The 24,138-nt window shown below is 40.4% G+C and overlaps 2 protein-coding genes across 4 annotated transcripts in view; one reads left to right on the forward strand and one right to left on the reverse strand.

The window, feature by feature from the left end:
- The window catches only part of STAT1 (signal transducer and activator of transcription 1), a 26,860-nt gene extending 15,423 nt beyond the window's left edge, over positions 1-11,437 (forward strand). For both annotated transcript variants that reach the window (XM_067298936.1, XM_067298935.1), the window contains exons 16-24: positions 266-364; positions 909-1,044; positions 2,090-2,145; positions 3,237-3,331; positions 5,998-6,137; positions 7,485-7,670; positions 8,320-8,395; positions 8,859-8,961; positions 9,429-11,437. In XM_067298936.1, the coding sequence (XP_067155037.1) occupies positions 266-364; positions 909-1,044; positions 2,090-2,145; positions 3,237-3,331; positions 5,998-6,137; positions 7,485-7,670; positions 8,320-8,395; positions 8,859-8,961; positions 9,429-9,452 (915 nt within the window). In that variant the 3' untranslated portion in view covers positions 9,453-11,437. The remainder of the gene's footprint in view (positions 1-265; positions 365-908; positions 1,045-2,089; positions 2,146-3,236; positions 3,332-5,997; positions 6,138-7,484; positions 7,671-8,319; positions 8,396-8,858; positions 8,962-9,428) is intronic.
- Positions 11,218-24,138, reverse strand: part of GLS (glutaminase) — a 67,813-nt gene continuing 54,892 nt past the window's right edge. For both annotated transcript variants that reach the window (XM_067298939.1, XM_067298938.1), the window contains exons 15-18: positions 17,294-17,355; positions 16,111-16,187; positions 15,828-15,891; positions 11,218-15,484 (exon numbers count right to left, since the gene is read on the reverse strand). In XM_067298939.1, the coding sequence (XP_067155040.1) occupies positions 15,328-15,484; positions 15,828-15,891; positions 16,111-16,187; positions 17,294-17,355 (360 nt within the window). In that variant the 3' untranslated portion in view covers positions 11,218-15,327. The remainder of the gene's footprint in view (positions 15,485-15,827; positions 15,892-16,110; positions 16,188-17,293; positions 17,356-24,138) is intronic.

The raw sequence follows: 24,138 nt of genomic DNA on the forward strand, positions 1-24,138 counted from the left end.
TTATGAACTGTGTTATTAGCAAAAGTGCTATAATAACTAATATTAAGTGAATGCCATTATCAAAATTATCAGACAAAAATCACTTGAATCTTCTCCTTTCTAGTACTTCATATTGAAAGTCTCTCTACCACATACAAACTTCAAGTGGAAAAGTTATGTTCACAGGAGCAGGGAATTATAATGGAAACTCATTTGTAGATAATCTAGAGAAGGACGGCAGCAAGAGTACAGGATAGTCTGACATGTTTCCTCTTGCATCTTTCAGACCACATCCCTTCCCATTATTGTGATCTCAAATGTGAGCCAGCTTCCAAGTGGATGGGCTTCTATCTTGTGGTTCAACATGCTCTCTACTGATCCCAAGGTATTTGCAAAAACAAACAAACCAAAAACCCATGCCCTTCTTGGTCCTTTTTATGTGAAGAACAACTTCCACAGTTCCTAACTTTATATCAGAAATACTATGTGTAATTTTCAAAGACTGTCTTTATGTAAGAGGCTTATGCAGTTTTTTCGATGCAGATGACTTCCTTAATGGCTTTCAGATGTAAAAAGGAAGGCAGAGTGAATTATTTCTCCTGTCCTAAGAAAAGCAGTGTTTGGAACACATATAGGGATATTATACATTGTATTCAGTGTATACAGTGAGAAGCCAGGTACACACCTGAGAAATCAAATCCACTGCACTTGATTAATTAAGCCTTCTCCCACTGGGTAAAATTAATGTCCAAAAGAAAGTGCTTTTCCTGGTAAAGAGTCCCCATCAGAATAGCAGCCGCCTTTTCCAGATATGTCTCAAGCTGATATCCATTCCCAAATCTGCATTTTTTGGTGGAATGCACTTATGCAAATCCCCCCCCATTCCAAAATTACCTAACTGTATGTTTTATTTTTCCCCTCCATTCTAGAACTTGTCCTTCTTTTTGAATCCACCTTATGCAAAGTGGTCTAAACTTTCGGAAGTTTTGAGTTGGCAGTTTTCTTCTGTAACAAAGAGAGGACTTAATGCAGATCAATTGAGCATGCTGGGAGAGAAACTACTTGGTATGGTCTTATTTCAGCACTCTGCACCTTTTGGTTCTACTGAATAAGTAATGGGTTGTTTGTATTGAAGCTAAGTCTGCATTTAAGATTTTTACTTCCTCTCAGTCCTTTCCCTTCACACGATATTACATGTGGCAGTGAAATGTTTTCCAGTCTTTAGTAGGGTAGAGTTCAGAAGCAAGTGAAATTTAACAGGGTACAACTCACATACTGCTTTTGTGATGCGAAATTTGACAGAATCTTGGTCTCTAACACTAGCAGTATGAGAAACAAGCTTCCTAACTAAATTTGTTCTTAGAAATTGGCTTTTCTTCCTTCTCTCCTCTCTGACATAACCAAAATCCATAGTCTAGTCAGTATTGGGAAGAATTGGGCCCTGCAGCAAGGGCTGCAGAGCTCTGGCTACTGTAGTTGCAACATAAGATTTTTTTGCAGTTAGGAAGTGACTACAGAACATGGATGACATGATTAAAACAAGAGGGGAAAAAAAACCACTTGATTGGAACCAGAATGGAAAGACCCCCCTGCTCCTGGCAGGCCTAGGAGTCAGAGGTTCTGGGGCACAAGCCTACAAGTCACCAGAATTGAGACAGCAAAAGTGCTTAATTTTCCAATGACGTTGTGGGGGTCTACAAAGCTCCTACAGAAGAGCAGTATGCCTTGCAATTTTCTTGTTTTGCTGGAGAAGAGATGTGAATGATTTTGATCTCTTTTCTGGAAGTGTTTTAAAACTGAGAAGCGCTATGTGTAACAGCGTAGCAAATGTCAGAATGAATTAGATCCCATATGCAAGGTCCATGTTGCTCTGTGTAGCCTGTTAAAACAGATTTTTGTCATTCTTATGCAGTGAATGTTTCCAGAGGGAAGCCTTGCAAGCCATTGTGCTCTCCCCGTTTTAGCCATGAAAATACAGTAGCTACTCATTTCTTTCTTAGTCTAAGGGCTAAGAGAGTTATAAATAAACACTCAGATCTTGGTGCTGTAAGTAATTTACTTTCCATAAGTAACTTACTCAATATGACTGAAGTCAGTTTATTCTGTCTAGGGCCAACAAGTGGAGGATCTCATGATGGCCTTATTCCTTGGACAAGATTCTGCAAGGTATGAACTCAGTTTAAAAACTGAGACAGAATACAGAGCTTTGTTTTTCAGGATGCTTTCTCCCCCCCCCCCCCCCCCCGGTAGTTTACACTAATTATTCAAGAGTTTCTATAGTTGTAGGGGGTTTTGATGGTGGGGTTAAAGCAGCAGGGGAAGGAGGGGAAAGGGCTCGTAACAGCAAGTAGTAGATGATTTTGAGATGGCTATTAATAGAATGGTTTTCCATTTTTTAATCACTACCAAAAGTGTCAGAAAACAGCAAGATGGTTATTTCTTCCGTCTTAATGAAAGGCATTTCCCAGACCAGGAACAGCAGAATTAGGGTGAGGGTTAATACAGGGCAGCCAAGAGGGTCAGTGTGACTGTAGAAAGCCACATCATGGGATTTCACAACCCTGGCTGCAGCAGTCTGCAGTAAGATAGGAGGACTCTTCCCCACACTTTGGCTTTAAACACTAAGCTGGTATAGATAAGCAGTAGATGACAGGAGCAAGGAGCAGAGCCCAGGGGTAACAGAGGCAAAGCTCTGGTGACCTGCAAGCACTCAGGTTCGCTAGTATGGCTCTGTCCTGAGGAATGGAAATCCAGGCCCAAACAGAGGGTGGCTCTACCCTCTAACCCATTCTGCCAAGGAACCTGGCTTAAAGCTCTACTGAATAGGTTGAATGTTCAAGAGCTCCAGCAAGGGCAGTGCCCAGGCTGCACCCAGAGCCTTTGCTGCCTCCCTAACCCAGTGTAGCTGCATGAAAGGTGTCTGAGCACGTTTGTGACTACAGTAGGCTCAGGCAGGCATCTACCTGACATCACACTGCTGCTTGTCTTAAGGTCCAGTATATGCTTCATTCTCCAGAGCTTCTGAGCTTTTGGAGTAGACTAACAGAAAGTGAAAAAATGGCAAAGAACAGAAGGGAGAGTGGGGGAGGGGGAGAAAAAAGTAGGGAGGAAACACACAAAAGCAGAAAGATGCTGGCACCTGTCAGGACAGGATCAAGAGCCTGCTTGCTTCCCTGTCCCCCACACACTTAACAAGACTCGCATTTTATTATCACTATTCTTCCCCTCCCCCACTCTTTTCACACTCTGAATTTCAGGAAAATATAAATGATAAGAATTTCCCCTTTTGGCTGTGGATTGAAGGAATCTTGGAGCTTATTAAGAAGCATCTCCTGTGTCTCTGGAATGACGGGTAAGACCTGAGTGGAGTTAACAAAGATGTGGTCATTGCCTCAAGCCTTTCACTTAGGCTAGCAGTTGCATCCTCAGGCTGTGATGTTGTTTGCGTTGTTATTTTGGGTCCAACAGAGTGGAACCTCCAACCAGAAGAGTTTGGGGGAACAAAATTCTAATAGTGAGGACATCTCTATTGATGCAACTGCTTGAGTAAAAGTGTCAGATGGTCATCTGATGTGCCACTAAGACCACAGAAGAGCAGTGCCTTGAATGTTAGGTTTTTGCTTCCGCTTCAACTATATTCTTTCTCCACACCCTAGAACAGACCCTCTTTCTGTTTGTCAGGGAAGACTAAAGTACAAAGAATAATTCATAAAGAAGTCATCCATATTAAAAAAAAAAAAAAAAAACACACAAACACACACACACATACCCACCCCAAAAAGCCCAGCATTTGTGAGCTTGTGGGTGGCAGCAGTCAGACTCTGAACTTTCATACCAGTAGTATGAGTCCAGAAGTTAATCTTTGCTGATTTTAGAGTAGGAAGCAGTAGGAATCTGACAGCCTGAAAACCAGTTCCATTTGCCCTTTAATACTGGGTTGGTAAATCTTGAATTCTGGTATTGCTGCAAGAAACAGGTTCAGCCAAGGTCACAATCCTGTATTTTAGTTGTCCATTTAGGTTCAGCCACATTATGAAACACTGTGGACAGCTTGCTCACAGCAGAGCATCCTAGTATCCTGCAAGTCTGCAGAATCTACAACAGCAGAATTGCTCTGTCTTGCTACATTCAGACTCCAAATTATTACCTCCTACTTTCATATGAGAGTTTTATCTAATCTGTTTACTATACAACCTTGTTCCACTGCCTAAAATGCAGTTGAGCAGATGACAAGCACACAACAGAACTTCATGTTTGTCAAATCCAGAGGTGCCAGGATCACTCAAGCTGTGTACTGTCTTGTGCTTGCCTGCCTTCCTCCCTCCCCCAGCATGCTTTGCCCAGCTGGGAGGTCTCTGCTCCGGCTGTTTCCCATTCATATCCATGAGCCAGGGAAACCACCACGTCTGAGCTCAGGCATTCCTCAGCAGGATAGAGACTGTGCTCCTCTTGAGGGCACATGGGTAGCACTTAACTGAATAGTGCAGGTCTACAGAGGTGTCTAGCTTCTGGTCTCTCCGCACTGCTAAGAGACCCCATTTTCAGACTTTAACCTACATATCTCTTAGATGTGTGGGCTCCAGCGCAATGGGAGCTTTTGTCATTGTTATTGAAGCAGAGTCATAGTTCTCTACTGTTTTATGTTCCATCTCAGTATGGTTGTGTACCTACAGGATGCTTTTTGTATATGGCTTTGATTGTGTACAGTCTCAAACAGCATTACATTGCCTCTTCCTTATGAGCAATTCCCCATCTAAGTGTTAATGGATAACGAGGTGCAAGTTAAATCCTAAATGTAATCAAAGTCAGAGATTTAGTACTGTTACTCCCCCATCAGCTTTAAAGAAAAAAGAAAGGAAGAAAAAAAAAGTCACAGATCTTTGGTTTTCTACTAGGAAGGCAAAAAGGGAAATTGAAGGGGAAAAAAACACTGCAGAGATACTTGAATAGAAAAGACTGCCAAATATGTAGTATCATTAGGATAGTGACTCCCCTTGTATACAAAGAAATACATAGTACAGCCTCAAGAACACTTACCTTTCTTCCACTTCATACATGGGGGATGGGAAGGCAAGAGTTTATCATTTAAGATGCTCATTATCATTTAAGATGCTGTGCCATAAAATGCATTTGTTATCTGAATCACACTATTTTAGAAAAACAGAACAAAAACAAGACACAGCTTACAGCTCCTGAAATTTCTAAGTAAAAACTCTATTACTTATTTAGCAGTTTGTGTAAAGAGTACATTCCGTAACTTAATGTGCTACAGTGCAGTTATTATGCAAAACTTCATGGAATATTTTGAGGAATAAGCAGTTCAAAGAAATTCTGACCTTTTAAAGAAAGGCATTTGGGGTTTGACGAGAGTTATGATCTGGCGCTGGCTTGTATGACTCCCTCTCTCCCCAGTACCTGTTCAGACTGGTCCATTAGCTATTATTACTGCAGTGGCCTTCTTGCCTACCCTAAGCACAGGGAGTTTTGGTGGTTGAAACAGCACAAATGGAACAGCTTCTCTGGGAAATACAGACAAGGAAAACAAACAAAAAAAAACCCCACACACCTGTGTGGATGCAATCTGGTAACAGGCAAGCTTAGTTCCTTTCATCTGCCAAAGAGAAAAGGAGTGACTGTTCCTTAATACACTTTCAACGTTAAAGCTGCTGTCTAGCACCTGATCATGGTGCACATATGTAACTTGACTTCTGCTTCCATATCCCAGTTTTGGTAGCAAGAGTTAGTTTCTTGTATTCAGAGTTCAGACAAGCCACCAGGCAACAAGGCAGGCAGGGGGGCAGGAAGCTGTGGTGATTCATGGCTTCCATAGTGCAACTCCAACCTGCCAGTGTTACTGCTACTTTCCCAGCGGTTCCTAGGACAAAGCCTTCTGTGAGATTGCTATGAGTACTTTAGATTTTTTTAAGTGATAGAAGCTTTCTAGTTTTGCTTGCTAGACTGTACAGCTTGGATTTCATGTTGAGGGGTAAATTCAGTTTTTCCTTTTCAACATTACAGCTGCATCATGGGTTTCATCAGTAAAGAGAAAGAACGTGCTTTGTTGAAGGACCAGAGTCCAGGGACATTTTTACTAAGATTCAGTGAAAGCAGCAGAGAGGGAGCCATCACATTTACTTGGGTAGAAGGATCTCAGAATGGTAAGCCAGTAATAGAGACTATCTTTGTCTTCAAAACATAGGTGTACATCAGAATAAGAAAGTTCCATGCTTTTCTCTTTCACACTGAGCACCAATGCAGGACACCACCCTGCAGTACCATCCTTACAAGCAACAGGCCACAAACCACAGCAGACACATGCCTCGGCTGGCATAGTTCATAAGGTACACAGTAGATGGTTCAGAGTTTCAGCCAGGACTAGAAACACTTCTCAGATACTATTTTTGGCCAAGAAGTTTGTAGAGGACAAACTGCCTAGACTGCCTCCCCTGCCTACTTAAGTTCCCTCTTCTCAATACACCATTAGTACATACACATCTGTCTCTCCCTCCATGCCCTTATCACCCTCCTGATCAGATATTTCTCTCCTGGGGCAGTTCACTCTAGCTGCACCCTGCTCCCCATACTACTGTGCTTCCCCCTTGCTTCATCTAGTACACGGCATTCCTTTCTTGGACTGCTTTCTTCCACTCATTGCCCATCACATGTGTTCCTTCCTTCCTTCCTCTGTTTTCCCCAGGTAATTCACATGTTCACTTACTTCATTATCCTCATAGTTCTTCTTGTTCCTGTTTCCAGAAAGGGACAGATGAGCAGTTGGGCTCCCCTGTTAGCTGGAGTGCTTCTTTCACCCTCTTTCAGAGGCTCTAGGAACTCAGAAGCTTCAGCAAGACACAATCACCTCTGACACCTATCAGCGTTCTCTGCCTTATCATTCTACTTAAATCAACCCCACCTGCCAGGATGCCACAGCTGTTGACACCCCATTTGGCTGAGTCCAATATCTACAATAGCTGGAGAGAGAAACTGCTTAATATAATTGAATGACCTCCTTCTTTTTCTTTGCTACCTTCGTACCTGAGACACTCAAAGTTGAAAAAAGAAGTGAAAGCATTTGGAGCTTTAGGGGAGTCTTTATCTTTCTCTCTTTTCATAACAGCCCTAGAGGTCTATTAGGATCAAACTTCCTAGTAGGTAATAAGGTTTAAATGGCCTCTTCTGGAAGCAAGCTGAAAAGGACAGTTTACAGTAAATGGCAGCACAGCTTGCATTAAAGAAACATGGCAGTTAATTTCCATGGAGAGGTCACCCCAAAATGCACAAAGAGCCATTACTGTATGCTATCCCCCATCCCCTTTCCTACCCTCCAGAACAGTGGTGCTCACTTTGAAAATGAATGTTATAAATAATTATGCTGCATGGTAGGTTCATTCAGATATACCTTCTGTTCACTTGACCTCTGATTTTGTGGGTGCAGCTGCACTTTTTGTGAGCAGTTTTTCATAAAGCTTTGAAACCATCTCTAAGTTGTCTTCTCTCATTTGTAGAGCCACAGTTCCACTCGGTAGAACCATACACCAAGAAGGAGCTCTCTGCTGTTACTTTCCCTGATATCATTCGCAACTACAAAGTGATGGCAGCTGAAAACATTCCTGAAAATCCACTGAGATTTCTGTACCCAGATATCCCCAAAGACAATGCCTTCGGCAAATACTACTCCAGACCTAAGGAGGGTGAGTGCTATAAATGGCTGATGTGGTGTAAGTGTGAGGTTTATTCTTGAGATACTTCGGCACTGGATAATTCTGTAGCATATGAAGAAAGTGTAGCAACTGGACTGAAAATCTTGGCCACCTAACCTATGCTTGAGTGCTTCTCAGATGAAAAGTGAGAACAGGCTTCTGAGCAATTTAGAAGGTTAAGAAAAAAAATCTGTTTTTAAAGAGGTACAGCATGAGATCTAGTCAGATCAAAAACTGAGAACATAATTGTTTCTGGCCCTCTTAACTCAGTTTTTATGTCTGTCGGTTAGATATCTCAGAGATACAAGGTCCCGCAAACAGCCAGAACCATGACTGTTGTATTTGACTATTACACTGCACTGATACTGGCTGGCCAGCCCTTGCAGCATGTATTGATACACCTCCAGGAAACGTTAGGGGAGGGTTTTGTTCCCCATTTTCTACAGGGGAAAAGCAAAAAGGAAAAACTGACCAAAGAGAAATTAATTAACCATAGTGCTGTAAAATGCATGAGAGACTTGCATATTATCTGGGCTACTAGCTTTATTTCTGGAACAATAAAGATGGCAATGTGAGGTAAACTTGCTAAAAACAGCTGCTGTTTTTTTTTTTTTTCCCTCCTTTTTTCCTCTCCTTGAAGCCCCAGAGCCTATGGATTTGGATGGTCCCAAGGGAAATGGCTACATCAAGACTGAGTTAATCTCTGTATCTGAAGTGTAAGTTTGCACAAAAATGCTGGATTTCTAGGAACTTAATGTAATTTTGCAGCTGTAGTTTGTGTGTCTTCACAATATTTAAGGTGCAGGTGTCCCTATCAAATCTTTCCTCTCGTTCTGCTAAGGCTTGAGAATGTGGTCATACCACATTCATGCACTGCTGTGATTGAAAAACTTACTATTTTTAGGTAAAAACCCTAGAAACTTACCAGCAGTTGTAATGACAAATTATTTCTTGAAAAGCAAGTTCTGGAAGACTTGTCAAGTTGAGTGTAGATCACTGAGTCTTCCCAGCTTTCATTTAAAGCCATGCTGGCTTTGCAGAGCATGGTGTATTTATCACTGGCTCGGTCTCCTGTGAAGGTGATCTCATTAGTGGAACTTTTGGACTCAGAGCCAGACATGGTAGCCCAGCTGTGCCCCACTTTATTTAAGGCCATCCTTACTCTTCTCTCCCTTTTAGCCACCCTTCTAGGCTCCAGTCTCCAGAAAATCTCCTCCCCATGTCTCCTGAGGAGTTTGATGAGGTATCTCGGATGGTGGGCCCAGCAGAGATTGATACTGTGGTATGTATTATAAAACAGAGCTTTGGGAGGGGACCTTGAGCTGCAACTAACTTTTTTTTCCCCTCCAAATACTTCAGACATTTAATACAAGCTAATAGCTCAGTATGCTTCTCTTCCAATGGGTAAGAAAAGCTGGGAATCCGGACAGTTAAACTTTCTAAGGTTATTCATCCTACCAGAGTTTGGAGGTGACTTACCCAATGCTATGAGTTGTTCTGCTTCATACTTTCTCGTGGTGATAGGGGTGAAGAACAGGAGAGCAAAGTTTCCTGTCTTTATCTTGTAGGGGGAAGAAAGGAGGGGGTGAAGGAATAGGCTGTAGTTCTTTGTATGGTATTTAGGGAGCGGGAGGGAGGGTGCTATTTGGGAAGGACTTGGTTGTGTTCAGTAGTTAGCAAAGACTGTAAAGTATTGGGGCATTATGTGGTCTGAGTTGAAATTGTTAACATGCGCTTTCCTTCTTACAGATGTGTTCAGCATATTCAACTTAAACGTTGAGCTCTCCACTGCATCATTAGCACAGCCGAGTAGCTTATGCCTATGTCATCTTGTTCCACAGTTAGCAGCTAAGCGACAAGCTTCATTTCAATGCCCTGGAAAGGCTCTGGCTATTTCATGGCACATCAGTTTCTCAATGTGAAGGTCCAGTAGCTGTTTTTAATCAGTTAACTAAGATTTAACTAGTAAGAATATAAACAGCAGTCTGAGTAGCCTTCTTATGTGCACTTTTCCTTTTCTGTTTGTAAGTTCATTCTTTGTTAAAGATTTTTCCATTAACAAGATGCTGTGCCAGAGTGCAGGAAGAGAGGGGGAATACTTCTCTTTTCAAGAGGGGGAGTGGGAATGAGCGAGGTCCTCAGCAAGGGCATTGAGACAGATGGGAGAAACATGCATTTTTGTTTAAGTGAAATAGTCAGATTTCACATTTAAAGTAGTTGGCTCTACATAGAAGGCTTCAAAGGAAAGACAGTTTTTTGACAGAGATCATGTTCAGAAAGCTTGCACCGTCTCCCAATTCTACTTCCAAAGAACTTTTGCAGCATTGAATTTTCTTCAACAGCATAAAAAGGGGAGCAGAGAAATACTCTGCAAGTATTATGCTGCACTGAATCTGTGTATTATTAAAGTCTGTCCTGGCGTCATCTTTTCCAAGGGCATGGCCTACTGCTCTGCAGGAGAACATGATCCATAGAAGTGCCTGCATTTCATTTTTGCTTGCTTCTTAATGAAAGATCTTTTTGACAGGTCTTTGCACAATCTTTTTCATAAAGAGCGCTTCTTGGCTAACACCTTAATGCTGCATTGGCACACATTGAGCATGCAGGTCACCATGTACAGACTTCAGTCATGCTTTCTAATAGCACTGTCAAACAAACCGAGAACCTACTCTTAGAGTACAAAAGGGGGTTGAATTTGTTGTTATGCACATTGCTTAACCTCCCAAGGTAGGATCTGGTTGCTAGTATCTTTTCTTTTTACAGTAATATCTGCCTAATTTAGGTTATAACAGGTGGCATAACACTTAATTTTCTTATGCAGTATGAACCAGGGCATTTATTTTAACTGGATTTGAATAGCTAGAAGATGCTACAGGCTTTGATAAAGAAATGTATTTGCAGTTGGGGAAAAGGCACAGGAGAGTAAAGAAGTTAAATTTATATTGAGTAATGGCTGCAGGACATGCAAACTTCAGTGCTTAAAGGATGTAAAAGGAGGAACAGATTTGTTTCTCAGCATATTTGAAGATCGTTTACAACTCACAGCTAAGAGACACAGCTGTCCTAAGCAGATGGTGCCTTGGACCGATGGCACAGCTGATCAGAGAGACTGCAGAACCTGCTCCAGCCCCTGCCTCTGGTGCAGGTGCTTCTGCTGCTCCTGAACCTGCTGCTGACCATTCCCACTGCCTGGGAGGACAGCACTGGCACACAGGACTTACGGGGACTGCAGAGTTACTTCTCCAGCAGTTAGCTGCTTCTTAAAGTAAATTACTGGTTGAATTGGGGGCATTGTGCCCAGGAAGACTGATGTAACCCCTGCAAAAGCTGGAGAGGAAAGATATTCTTAATGGATCTAGAGCATACAAAGTATGTACTTAAATGGAAAGTATCACCAAGTTGTCTTGTTTTTAGTACCCTAGTAGTACAGAATATCACAGCAGGTGACCTAGTACTTTAGTTCTATTAAATAGCTGAATGTGTATCTTAGGCTTTTAATATGAGATCAAACATTTGTTCTTTGAGCCGCAGCTTGTACTCATGTTCTATATGCAAGGTCTTGTTCTTTGTACTTTTATACTTTAATTTTATCTAATGGGGTCAAATTTTCTTGTGAGATTTACAGCAATGGCCTTATTATTCATGGTTTTGTCTTTAAATGGACAGTAGTTCTAAAAGCAATGTTTTTTCCAGTGGAATACTAGTTCTTTTGCCATTTAAAATAAATTGAAGTGTCCATAGGCACTTTTGTCCTTCCACTTGTGTTTTCGTTATTACTGTTACAAAGATCATACATCTTTGAATTTACTGTATATTTCAATTTAAACTTGTTTGTGCAACTAAGCAGTTTTATCTCTGACTTAAGGCAATAGAAATGATTTTAATCCATTGTATTGTAGCAAATCAGTCTGCATGACAGTTCTCAGAATATGGCTTCAGAGAAGGTGCTGTTAAAATAATTGTTTTATTGTTGCATATTTCACATCACTATGAATTTTTCAGTTAAATTTCAATAGACCCAACTCATATCTCTAATGTGAGTTAAACAGGAAAATAATTGAACTAGAGCTAAACTCTGTCAGTTGAGTCTATCAAACTGGCCACTCTTGTATCATTTTTATCTGTGGCTGTTAAGTGACATGAGCCCTTGTCTCACACTACTCAGGCTTTTATACTACTTTACACAGGCAGGAGAATAATAAAAGGAAAAAAAACCTGTTGGTGAGGGATAGGAGTGAAGAGTAGGCAAGAGAAAGATGGAGCCATTGAGGCAATATGGCCGAAGAAAAAGCAACCAGTGAAATGACATGGTTCTAAAAGTCTATTAAAAAAAGCTAGATCATATAAACTCATTCTGATTTCTTGTAGGCATTGCAGAATGGAAATGAACAGAGTAGGTTTTCTAGGACAGCCTTCCCCAGGACTGAAGCTAATAATGCTTATGTGAATTGCAATCGCATAGATAACAAAAAGCACCACCACCACCTTCTTTGTATTCCCATTTATTATGCTGTAAAAAGCAACACCATCTGGATTGTATTTCTTAAAATAAATAACTTTCATTTTCAGAACCAGTACAGCTCAAATTTAGATTCATTCATGGGAAACTGCTAGAAATACATTCATCACTGTCTGTTCCCCACAATACAGAACCTAGAAGTCAAGATCAGCCCAATCAGTTACAATGACCAGAAGTACACTGCCAGTAAGTACGGTCACTGCTAGTCCAGCTCTGAAGCAAAAACAAAAAAAACCAAAAAAACACAAACTGGTACAACACATTTTGTTCACAAAGATAGGCTAATTAATGCTAAGACTAGCACAATATTTCTGTGTACAAAGCATTAAGTTAGCTTAACCATTTTAGTTTGTGATAGAGCACATACATGACATTAAAACAAAGGAGTGGGGGGAATCCTCTTTGGAGCATATGGAACTCAGCATTTGATGAGATAACCAAAAGCTATTTATGTTAAAAACTACATGTCAGTGTCATGAAAGATGAACAGCCAAACCAATGTACTGCATATATAAGTAACTCCATGTCTAAATAACTGCACTAAATTGGACATTAATGCATTACAAAGTAATGCATCTCCTCATAATGTGAAAATACTAAAACTAACCAGCAGAAATGCACTGAAGCTAAGACTCTGGCCAAAAGCACTCAGTATGATTCAGGAAAGCATTAAGTTCAGAGACAGCCATGATCTTTATGTTACTCAGTTAAAATGTCTTATTTTTTGTGTTTTTTTTTTTTCCTTTAATATATATATATGTGTGTATATATATGTATATATAATATACCTAGCTTTTTAAAAATGTCAGTTTGAGCAATGCAAATTTAATTTTAGTTAAATAAAACTAAATCAGATATTTTTCTGAGAAGCTAGAGGATAAGTTTTCATACAAAAAAAATGGAAAAAAAAATCAGATTAGCATTGAGATGTAGAATGCTAAACTACAGTCCATCTGACTTTACTCCTCTATACTAATTTTGATGGATCTCTTGCCAAGAGAAAACAGGTTGGGATTTAGTCTAGGGTGCAGGAGAAAAAAGGCCTTGTGCTACTCAACAGTGACCAGTCTGGCCCAGTAAGGAGCCAAAGGCCATTTCATCTAGTTCTTGATTAGAACTAAGGTGGCTGTGACACAGGACATGAAAACAACGAGTTGAAAGACACTAAGTCTTCAGAAAAATAGCTGATCTTCAGAAAAAAAGCAGCTTAAGAGCAGTAAGATTCTGGAGGAAAAGTGTTTGATAACCATGCTGGCAAGCTTGGAAATATGATTTCAGGGCTTCAGACTTTCAGACTCTTCCAAGATACCATCATGAAATCAATCACTGCTTGTGATGAGTATCAAGCACTTTTCCATTTGAATTTTCCTCCCTGTAGGAGGCAGTATGGCAAACTGACTAGAGGACTGTGCAGGAACTCAAGAGGATTTACTCCGAACTATACTGACCTGCCGGGTCATTCCAGGGAAATTACTTCTCTTTATGCCTCAATTTCCCCATTTGCAAAAGGAGGATAATGTGGTTCAGATGATTTGTATAAAGTGCTTGCACCATTCTAAAAAGAATTTAGTCATTATTTCAGGAGGATTTTGGTGCCTAAACACAGAGAATCTAAACTGCAAGATCTATTAATGACTTGTACATTATGTGTTAGGATAAAAATAGCCATATAGGCAATTCTCAAGCATAAGCTCCTTTTCCATGTGCTGCATGATTCTTGCCTAAAATCTGTGTCCAACAACTGTCATGTTTGTGAATGTCAAACTCTCAAGTTTAAATGCTCACTTGTGAGGTTTTGTGCCTCATTATTGATAAAAACAATTACACATGGGATAGGGAACTGGCATAACATAGTAATTCTGCAAACAACAGATATCTGCAACTGTATTTCCCATGACATGGCACATGCCATGCTGGTGTTAGTGGCCACAGTTCACCACTAAAGGAATCACTGAATTATGCTCCTATTGCTGAGCTGCTGCTCCTGTTTTACACCAGTGTAATTCCACTGATGTAAATAGCCTGCTCCTTGGTTGATCCTAGTGCAAGATAACATACCCAAAACTTGGCTCATCTCCTGCTCTGCTCATGCTTTGACTGGCTCTATGCTCCTTAAAGCTGTTTCACTCCATCCATGTTCCTTATTACAAGCCTAAATTAAATCATGTCTACATATAATATTTGGTTTAGTACTTTGCCTTTCACGTGCTTACATTCCCCTCACTGGTTCCTGGTGTAACTGCCAAGAACAAAGCTAAGCCCAAAACGGGGTTTTTGCAGCTTGTCAAGGCTTGCTGTAGTGCAAACGTACCTGTAAGGAACACAACTGCATAGAGTGGAAGCACCCGCTTTCCCCAGTCGAGGAGGAAGTACATTAGCAGCTGGACATGGAGAGAGGGGAGGGAAACGAGACAAAGGGATCTGAAAAAACATCTCCAAAGAACGCTAGACACTGTTCCATGTTACAAGTCACCCTCCTCTGCCATTTGGTCAAACAAACCTTAAAACAGATTCCCTGACAAGACTCTCTAAGGACAAGCCTAGACCACTGATAACTGTCACCAATATATTCTTTTGATATTTATATTATGTAAACAAGTTTGTGTGGAATTTTTTTTTTTTTTTAAATATAAAGCTAAGTGCAGATCCTTGCTTAACACACCCAGCCTACATCTACATCAGCATCCTCAGCTCTCGAAAAACCTCACTGACACTTAGACCTGACAGTACTCCGGCTCATCTTGGCCATACTGGAAAGACAGGGCTCTAGAAACAAAAATTCAGCAGAAAATTCGTGACCACAGACTAGAGTTCACACAGAACACAAAAAATAAATTAAGTAGTGCACAATAAAGCCAACAACAGCTAAATATTTTTATACATCAATTATATGCAGCATGAGGTAATATTGCTCACATTATGGAGGGAGATTCTTACTTGGTTTTGTTTTTTTGAGAGATTGGATTTGTCCTGTGCGTATAGAAACTTCTGTAACATAACACTGAAGTAACAGAGACTTCTGTAAAATATATACCACTATCAGATAGAAACACACACGCTCTTCATTACTTATGTATACCACAATTAAATAGGTAAGTGATTTGATTCTTAGGGTCTAGCTGAAGATGATTATAGTAAGCCATCTAGATTTTTATGAACCGTTCGGTTCTCCTTTCCGTTGTTGGAATCTTCTGATGGCGTGTATTGGACCTGATATTCTTGAAGAATTTTAAATACATCATGGTGTCCAAAATGTAAAGCTTCATCCATAGGAGTGTTATTCCATCTACAGGAAGGAACACAGTATTTCTAAGATCAGCATGCAAGTATGGAGCTGAAAGCACCAAAAAATCTGATTCTCTACATGTTGTAATAAGTCCACAAAACACACAAAGTTCAGTAACTATGAAAATACTTCGTCAGTTGAGCATAACCTTTTAAATAATGATTATAATGGTTTCACCACTTTTTATTTCCATGTTCTCTGCAGAGTCTACAGAGAACAAGTGGGATTCTGCTCCTTCTGCTTCAGTATACTTAATAAATTCCACTATTATTTAATAAATATTTCTCCTTATGTAACTGGCTAATATAGCATCTCTCCTTAAGGTAGCAATACAAACACCTACCTGTCTTTGGGAAAAGGATTCACTTTGCATGCTTCCAGTAAAAATTTAACAACATCCACATGTCCTGTAAGAAAAGCAGAATTATATAAATATAAAATAATGTATTTTATTTATATAAATATAAAAATGTATTTTATAGGTGTGTGTACATATGTATATATACACATATACACACACGCACACAAATGCACACGCACAAAAAAGTACACAGAGAGGAGATACTTGAAAGATAACTGACCAAATTCCATTAAGAGATAGCAAATTAGACGGGAGGAGACGGTACCTTCCGCAGCTGCTACGTGCAATGCTGTTCGTGAATCATAATCTCTTTGTTCCATATCCATTCCTGATAGAGCAAATCTAAAAAAAAAATTACAGAAAAGTTTTGTAGACAAAAAAAAGAATTACAAAACCAGCATGGAACAATAGCACTATGCTAAAATGGTGAAACATCTGCTGCAAAAGGATAAATGGTATCAAAAGCACATCATATCTTCAGTTACAATGAAAGGGGCTCTTGCTGCTTTGGCTTTAAATATAAACTAGGGGCTTAACTTACTTTCTGGCCTGTAGCCGTCATAAAGAAAAATGATTCTTAAAATATCATTGGAGGGTACGTGACAGCCAACACATCTGATTTAAGATCTAACGTGGACAAGCTAAGTCACATAAGGCAAAGTAAATTTCACGTCAGCTGAGGAAACCTGGAGAAGACCCCGAGTCTGAAAATCCTGCAGTGTTAAAGGTCCTGGAACAGTTCTTTTATCTTACTATACTGCTCAGGGACAACAGAGGTAAGCTATACAGATTTTTTCCCTCTCATTAACTATATTCAAATGTATTCTAGTCAAATTAATATGTTTATTTAGTCTATTACTACTTTTGTTTTAAACAGTGCCAGATTCTACTTGAGATGTAGAAATCAAAGTTAGATTTCCTAATGTCTCCAACAGCAACATACATTTTCCAACTTGATTTTTTCTGGCAGTTTCAGAATTGAATCAAAAAGCAGGCTAGAATTCAGCCAGAATTCTGTGCAATCACTATAAAGAGAACCGGTAAGGGAAGTTAATTCAAAAGGATCCAAAGAAATGGAAAGCGAAAGGATTATAGCAAATTGCTGGGATACAGTACAACTTTGTTGTTTGCGTTTTGTCTGTTTGTTTGCTTTTTAATATCCTCTACCTCTCCCTATACTTGTGCAAAGGTTATGATTCTTCAAACCTTTTTTTAAATGCATTTTACCTGACTCCTTGTTTGCTTGAATGCAATTAAATTATTGCATTCAATTAAAACAATTAAAATGCAATAACTAAAAGACATTAAAAGCATGTTAACAGAACGTATATCCTCCCTACTGCAGCTCTCATTTCCCCATCATGGACACAAGCATATATTCATAAGTAAGCAACAACAGCAGATACAAAGCCAGTGGCTTTCCTGTCCCCAACCCCGCACTGTTTTACCTCCGGAGTGCAGACACATCCCCCGTGTAGGCAGCAAACAGCAGATTTATCACAGACTTTACCTATGAAGAGAGATGAAGTCCAGTTTATTGAGTTTCTTTACTCAAAGAGAAAACAAAAACCCCAAAAGCCCAGCAGGGTCAGCTGGTCAATGCTCATAAACTTGTCCGTTTTATTCTCTTTCCTGGCCACATTTTGCAGTACAGGGTAAAAACGCTGTGAGAATCCATTCCAATTTGCTTTGTTACTAGTACTTTATGTCTGTCTTTCCAAGGTTGAAGTCATAAAGGACAATAAAAGAACCATAGTATGTGCGTTTCACCACGACAGAACACGAATGCAAGAGCCTCGCGCTGTGCGGGCAAACTGTGTTTTTCTCTTTAATTGCTCCAGGATAGTGAGTATTGAATTACAAAAAATGCATCACTTGGCACAACTTGCAACCATAAACAAAAGAAACTCATTCTGGAAAAGTAAGGTTTTTACCAAGTAGACTCTATTGCTAAGAGAAATCTATGTTAGTAGAAGAGAGGAAATAATACTGGTTTTGCATTAAACCATAGGTTTTCCTAACATACATCTAATATAGAGGCTTTCTACAAATAAACAACATTAAGCAATTTTGCCATGTAATGAACAACTACAAGAAAAGCAAGGTTTGTAGGCAGAGGAAGATAGGATCTTTTTAGATCAAATAACATAGGTAAAATCTCAGGCAAAGAGTACTTTCTTTTCTCAGCTATATTAATGACACTAATAAAAGAAAAATGATACTTTTAGCTACAAACCTTCTCCTACCTACATTATTAACACATCATGGCGACAATAACTCTGCAAGTTTTACCAACAGCTAAAAGTGGCAAGACAGATGGTTGAGCGTACCACATCACTGTTTCATAAACAGATACGGCCAGTTCTAGGTACCATAGCACAGTAGTTTTTCAGTGAACTTTCCTGATGCCGTTTCGCTTTGTGAGCGTGGCCCACGAAGTTCTGCTGTTGCCAGCTAAACGCCAGTTATAGCCCAGAATGCCAGTGACGGAGAGAAAGGAGAAAACCGATGCTGTACTCATCTTCCCCAAGCAAGGCGGCCACCACGCACAAGCACACCTTCCACAGGTTCCAGCAGAAACGCTGGCATGTTCACAGGGCCACAGATAGCAAATATATACCTATAAACCAAAGTAGTGGAACTGCTTATTTATTACATCTCAAATATGCACCAGGCACAAAGACCAGAATGAAAACATGGGGGGAAAACCAGACATTTTCCTTTTTCCAGCCATCCACAAACTCCTGCAGCTCCTTTTCTGTCTGCACTATGAGATTCATTAGACACCAGAGCCTACCTGCTCTTCGCTCCAACCAGAAGCAAAGGCTGATGCAGACAGCTGATTTATATGGTAGGCTACAGCTTTCCTGGGTACCGGGCTGCTGACTGTATTTAAATGCAAGCACTAAAGGGGAATTTAGTTTAGTAATCTTGAAATTTCATCAGGATGATTCAGGAGTTCTCCTTGGCGGGAGAGGAGTGAGCATCGTTGGATTTGCTGTCCCCTGCAGGTTGTGTACCAGGCTGTTGCATTTAGAAATTTAAGAATAAGAGGCTCAACCCTGCAGGTGCTGAATACTCTTCATTTTATTGAACCAGGAGGAGCAAAGGGCATTCTGTCCTCAATTACACCTCCGCAGAGGTTAACTGGTGATTTTGACTGGGCTTTTTTATGCTTCTGAGATATGCAAGTGTCCATTAAAAACATTCCTTCCTTACCAAAAATAACCTTCCAAGTGCAGCTAGGGCAAAGAATTACTCTGGATTCAGCTAAAAATATTTCGCTAAAAGGCCTTTTTAAATTTCTGTATCTATGTGAACAAAAGGTAACTTTGAGATTTCTTCGACTTCCTTCTCAGGAGTCGAAGGCCTAATCTTAGGCCACGTTACTCAGCAATCTTGGAGAAGGTAAAACTCCTCCTTTCTTAAGATAAATACTGTAAAATCCAAGGTCACATACTATAAAAATCAACTTCTTGACTGATCAAAAGGACAAAGAAATAGAAGTGCAGACAAGAATATTTCTGCTTGTTTAGTTCAGAAAAATAAAATTGGAGAGGAAATATGACTGCTCTCTATACAACAGTAAAGGTAATGGGATACAAAAGCAGGAGAAAAAAAAATTCTGCAATTATGGCAGAACTATCAAGAACTGGCCAGGAATGAACCCAAGGTTTTTTTGTTTTGTTTTGTTTTTTTTTTAAAGACAGATTGCAGCCATCATAGTTGAAACAAATCCCCCACTGGGCTTCCTCCCCCATTTCAAATGAGACTAGCAATTTTATGGAGAAGTTAGTTTGGATTTGCCAGCAACATAACTAGACACTGCAACTTCCCCCCACTCTATCAGCAGCAAAGTACAGATCAAAAAAAAAATTAATGGATTTTATAAGGTATCACATGAAATTGCTCAAAAGGCAGTAGTAAACAACAGTATCAGCAGTAAAATTCACAAACATAAAATATTCCAAATACCAAAAAATCTTGAATTCAACATAAGACTACAGAGTTTCCATGAGCATCTTCTGAAGTATCACTTAGTTTTAAAGAAGATATTAATCCATATAATATATATGAAATCACCATGTAAGGGCTTATCATTCAGATTGAACAGAAGTTATTATGTGGAAAGAACTTGCAGATAGAAGCTTTGTATTTGCATAAGGTCTCACTTCGCTGGTCATAAAATCAAGAGCAAAGCACAGGCAAGACTTAAAAATGTAAGTCAAAATTTCCTATCCCCAAAACTCTCAGCTTACTGGCCTAAAATAGCGTTTTCTACTGCATACAGTTCCATAACTATGAAGATTAAAAAGAGGAAAATGGAGAGAGCATCTTTTCTATATATGTATTAGATCAAACCAGGAATGACCTCAGACTCCTGGGAGGCCAGAAGCCTTAACTTTGTGTCATACCACTGCCACCAAAGTTTCAGATAAAACACTGGGGGCACAAAAGAAAAGAAGAAAAAAAACAAAACACACATTCAGGAAATGATCACAAATCAAATACCAAAAAACAGAGACAAACACAGCCCTGGAAGTTACAAAGCATTAAAGAGCTTATTCTAATGCTTTCATATTGCACTTTAAATACCTTCTAAGCTTGATTGTGCTAAAGGTTTGAAACAAATCTCCAACTCTCAAACAAACTGCATATAAATTGAGGAAACATGGCAAAACCCACAGGCTGTTTTGCTATTTCAGGAGCATAATCCCTATGGAAAGCAAGTACACTGCTGTCTCTGATTTTTCTAATGTTTATAATAAACATATTCTCAAAGTACTTTGATAGACAGCATAGCAGTATACTCTTTTGACTTCCTCAGTGTACCTAAAAAAAGCTAACGAAAAAGCTTAGTTTCAGTGTTGATATACTGATGTTACTTATGACAAGCAAAATTTCAACAAATCTAATTACCTGACAGATCTGACTGGTATGTGGGAACTGCACTAGATGGAGTATTTGTAAAAAATAGTTTTTACTTGACTAGCTGAGCTGCATAGTCAAATCCAGTCCACGTGGGAAGACATACGTAGCAGTCTTAGTCTCAGGGTGGCTAATAAGCAATCCCCAAACACAGATTTACCAAGGAAATGTCACGCCTCCCGTACTTGAACAGATTTCTTCAGAGCAAGACGCGGAAGCCCTGCGCCGCACAGAACCTGACGCGATTTCCTTGCTCCCAAAGAGCTGGAGGCTGAAGTCCGGTCCTCTAAAAACATCTTTGTTTTACAAATACCTTGAATAGAACTGGATTTTAATCAAGTATCACATCATCTCAAAGATTTCAGTGAAGTTTGTCAAGCAGTAGAAAACATAACGTAATTGTTGTAATGACGTCTGGAATAGAAAAAGTATTTGGGGCTTTCTAGGGATGACAGGTTACGTTTTCAGAGAGTAAATGGGATCTGTGTTTCATAATAAACAAGTAAAATGCTTCTACAGAAGATAGAAATGGGAACCATTTATCATTCCTTGACACAACAAACAAACAAGTTTAAAAGGTTTTTTTCCATGTACAAGAACAACACGTGTATCACTGCCTAGCTCCTCGTCAAGGCTTTTCAACAGCTCTCTCCAAATGCTTTACAAAACAGCAGGTTACTACCGTTATCTGCTCTGTTAGACGAAAAGCTGAGGCCCAGAGATGGAAATCACTTGCTCCAGGTGTGGGAGCCAGTGCAGAGCGACCCGATGTTTTCTGCGCACGAGCTCGCGCGGGGGACGGTCCTCGAAAGCCGGACAGCCCCGTCACAGCCACCGTGCAAGCGTCGCGTGGGTCGGCGCAGAAGGCTGAGGCGCCGGACAGCTACGGGCCGGTACCGCACGCCGCCCGGGCCCCGTCACCGCGCTAACTCCAGCTCGGCCTTGGAATTGCTGGCCACGGAAGGCACTTGATTTAATGAAAAGTTTTCCATGCTAGTGTCACCTAGCTCAAAAGTCACACTGGTACATTCGCACAAAGCGGCTCCAGTGATTTTTAGCAACCCGGCCGCAGCAGCGAACTCGGCGCTGCAGGAACAGCTCCGGCGCCGGGGAGCTGCGGGCTCTGCCCACGCCAGGCGGGTGCCGCGCGCCGCCCCGCTTGGCACCGTGACCGCCGCCGCCAGCCCAGCGGCCCCGTCCCAGCCTCGGCGCCCTGCCGCACCCGAGCCAGACGGCTGGGCACCCCATGCAACGAAAATCCTCTTCAAAAAATTAATTTAGCTCAAAGCTGCATTCATTCCGTAGGAAGCTCTTACCAAAAAGGGTCACTGAACCTGGATTTTAATTTACTACTGTGTCCTGCTTCCTGAGAGCCCCCCAAATTGCCTTGAAAACATTACAGACCAAAAAATATTACTTCTGACTTTAGCATTTTTCCAGGTGGCTTAGGAATACAATCAAGCACAATAGTTTAAAATGGTGCTGCTAAAGGTAATAGAAAACTAGGATAAACAAACAAAAAACCCGAACCTTTCTGAAGTCCTTTACATGATAAACAATCTCACAGGTTAAAATTTGAAAAAGACATTCAAACTATTGGAAAAAAAGGTTCTTTGAATGCATGTTGTTTCTCAAAACCTTCACCATGCCTGAATTTTGATATGCACTATATCTATCTAGGGTATTGAGAGAAAACTTTCAAAGACAACAAGGGGGGAAATACAGTTGAGCTAGTGGAGAAAAAGGGCCAGCTCTCTCTTACATCCCCCCTCATTTGGGGGCTTCAAAAAGGGAAGTATGGTTTCTTTTACAGCTGTTAGGAAGGAAAAATGAAGCCACAATTCAGCCGTGTCTATGCCTTCTAAAAACTCATTTCTTGCGGAAGGTGCTGCGCCAGGAACACCGTTTTGGGGACTGACGTCGGGCATGCTGCTATAGGGAACGCCACCCTCACGGCCACGTGCTTGGAAAGCAGCTTCTCAAACGTTCCTCCGAGGAGCAGAGACTTGGAGGTAAATCAGGATACAACTTTCAAGCTGTTGCAGCTCAGGACTTGCCTCATTACAAGCACCCGTCACACTGAGTTGAGTCCCCTAATACACTAGGATCTCAAAGCGGGTCCCAGATAAAAATAAAGTCTCCTAGTGTACGGTACAAGGGGAGCCGAGTCTCTCGCCCAAACGCTCTCGACTGTAGGAGAGCTGCACTGAAACGGGACTGCAGCCCTCCACTTGCGGAGCTCCTGCACCTACTGCCAATGGCGCATCGCATCACTGGCCCGGCTCGGAGCCGGATTAACTCCGAAATTCAAAAAACTGATTTTGAGCCATCTAAGGTGAGCATTTATATAGTGAACAAGGATTGATGCTTCACGCTGGGAAGAGACACTACTATAAAGGCTTCCTACTCTACTGACCTTTGCCAATGAGCAAGTACTGATAAATAACACAGAAGCAAAGGGAGCTTACATGAGCCAAGAGGGACTGCACAAAGTAATAAGAACTCCCCAAACCAAGAGAAATTTAGTCAACGGTACCACTGTTTTACTACTTTTCCTAAAGCAGATTCCATGATGCAGGTCATCTGAACGTGTAGCAAAAACGATCATTCCTGCTGCTCTCCTGAAAAGTTACAGAATTGTAAAAACTCATTTTATCAGTGAAGAAAAATTCTTCAATCCTAAGATACACCAAGGCAAGTTCTGAAACAGCTGTGATGACCTATAAACAGAAAAAGTGAAGCTGGAGCACAAATTAAAAAATTTAGTCACTGAGATTTTACATTAAACTTGTAATTCAACTATGCCTAAGCATAGCCTAGAGATGAATTTTTCCCTGCATGTGAAGTTTCAGAATCAAGCTCCAAACAACTCAATAATTAGTTTTGAAGCTTCAACCTAGAAGTTAAACTTGTAATACAAATAGTCACAAAAAGGACAAAAATAAACCAGAAATGCTATCTCAGAGAAGAATCCATGTGTGGGCACACTCAGTCTTAGACACTAGACAGGACTGCTTATTTAAAAAAAAAAAACAACCATGTTTGCAAACATTTACAATTAATTTACAGTACATTGGAATCCCCTCTCCAGCATCCAATGTTTAGGTCTACAAAAGACAGACACATTTTTTTCTTAAAAATACCATTTTTCAATATGAAGTTAAGTTGTTTTTTGTAGGGAAGGACATTTCAACCAAAAGCCGGTATCATTGCTCCTGAGCTTGTGCATTGTTTCCCCTGAAATAATGTAAAGTTAGTACTTAAAGGTAAGCAAAACCTTTTTAAAAAGTAAAAACGAAGACAGAACTGTAAACAAACCCCTCCAGGTGAGTTTTTCAAAATCACTTAATCTCTATCCCCCCAC

The sequence above is a fragment of the Apteryx mantelli genome, chromosome 6 (assembly GCF_036417845.1).
Source record: "Apteryx mantelli isolate bAptMan1 chromosome 6, bAptMan1.hap1, whole genome shotgun sequence".
Taxonomy (NCBI): Eukaryota; Metazoa; Chordata; class Aves; order Apterygiformes; family Apterygidae; genus Apteryx; species Apteryx mantelli.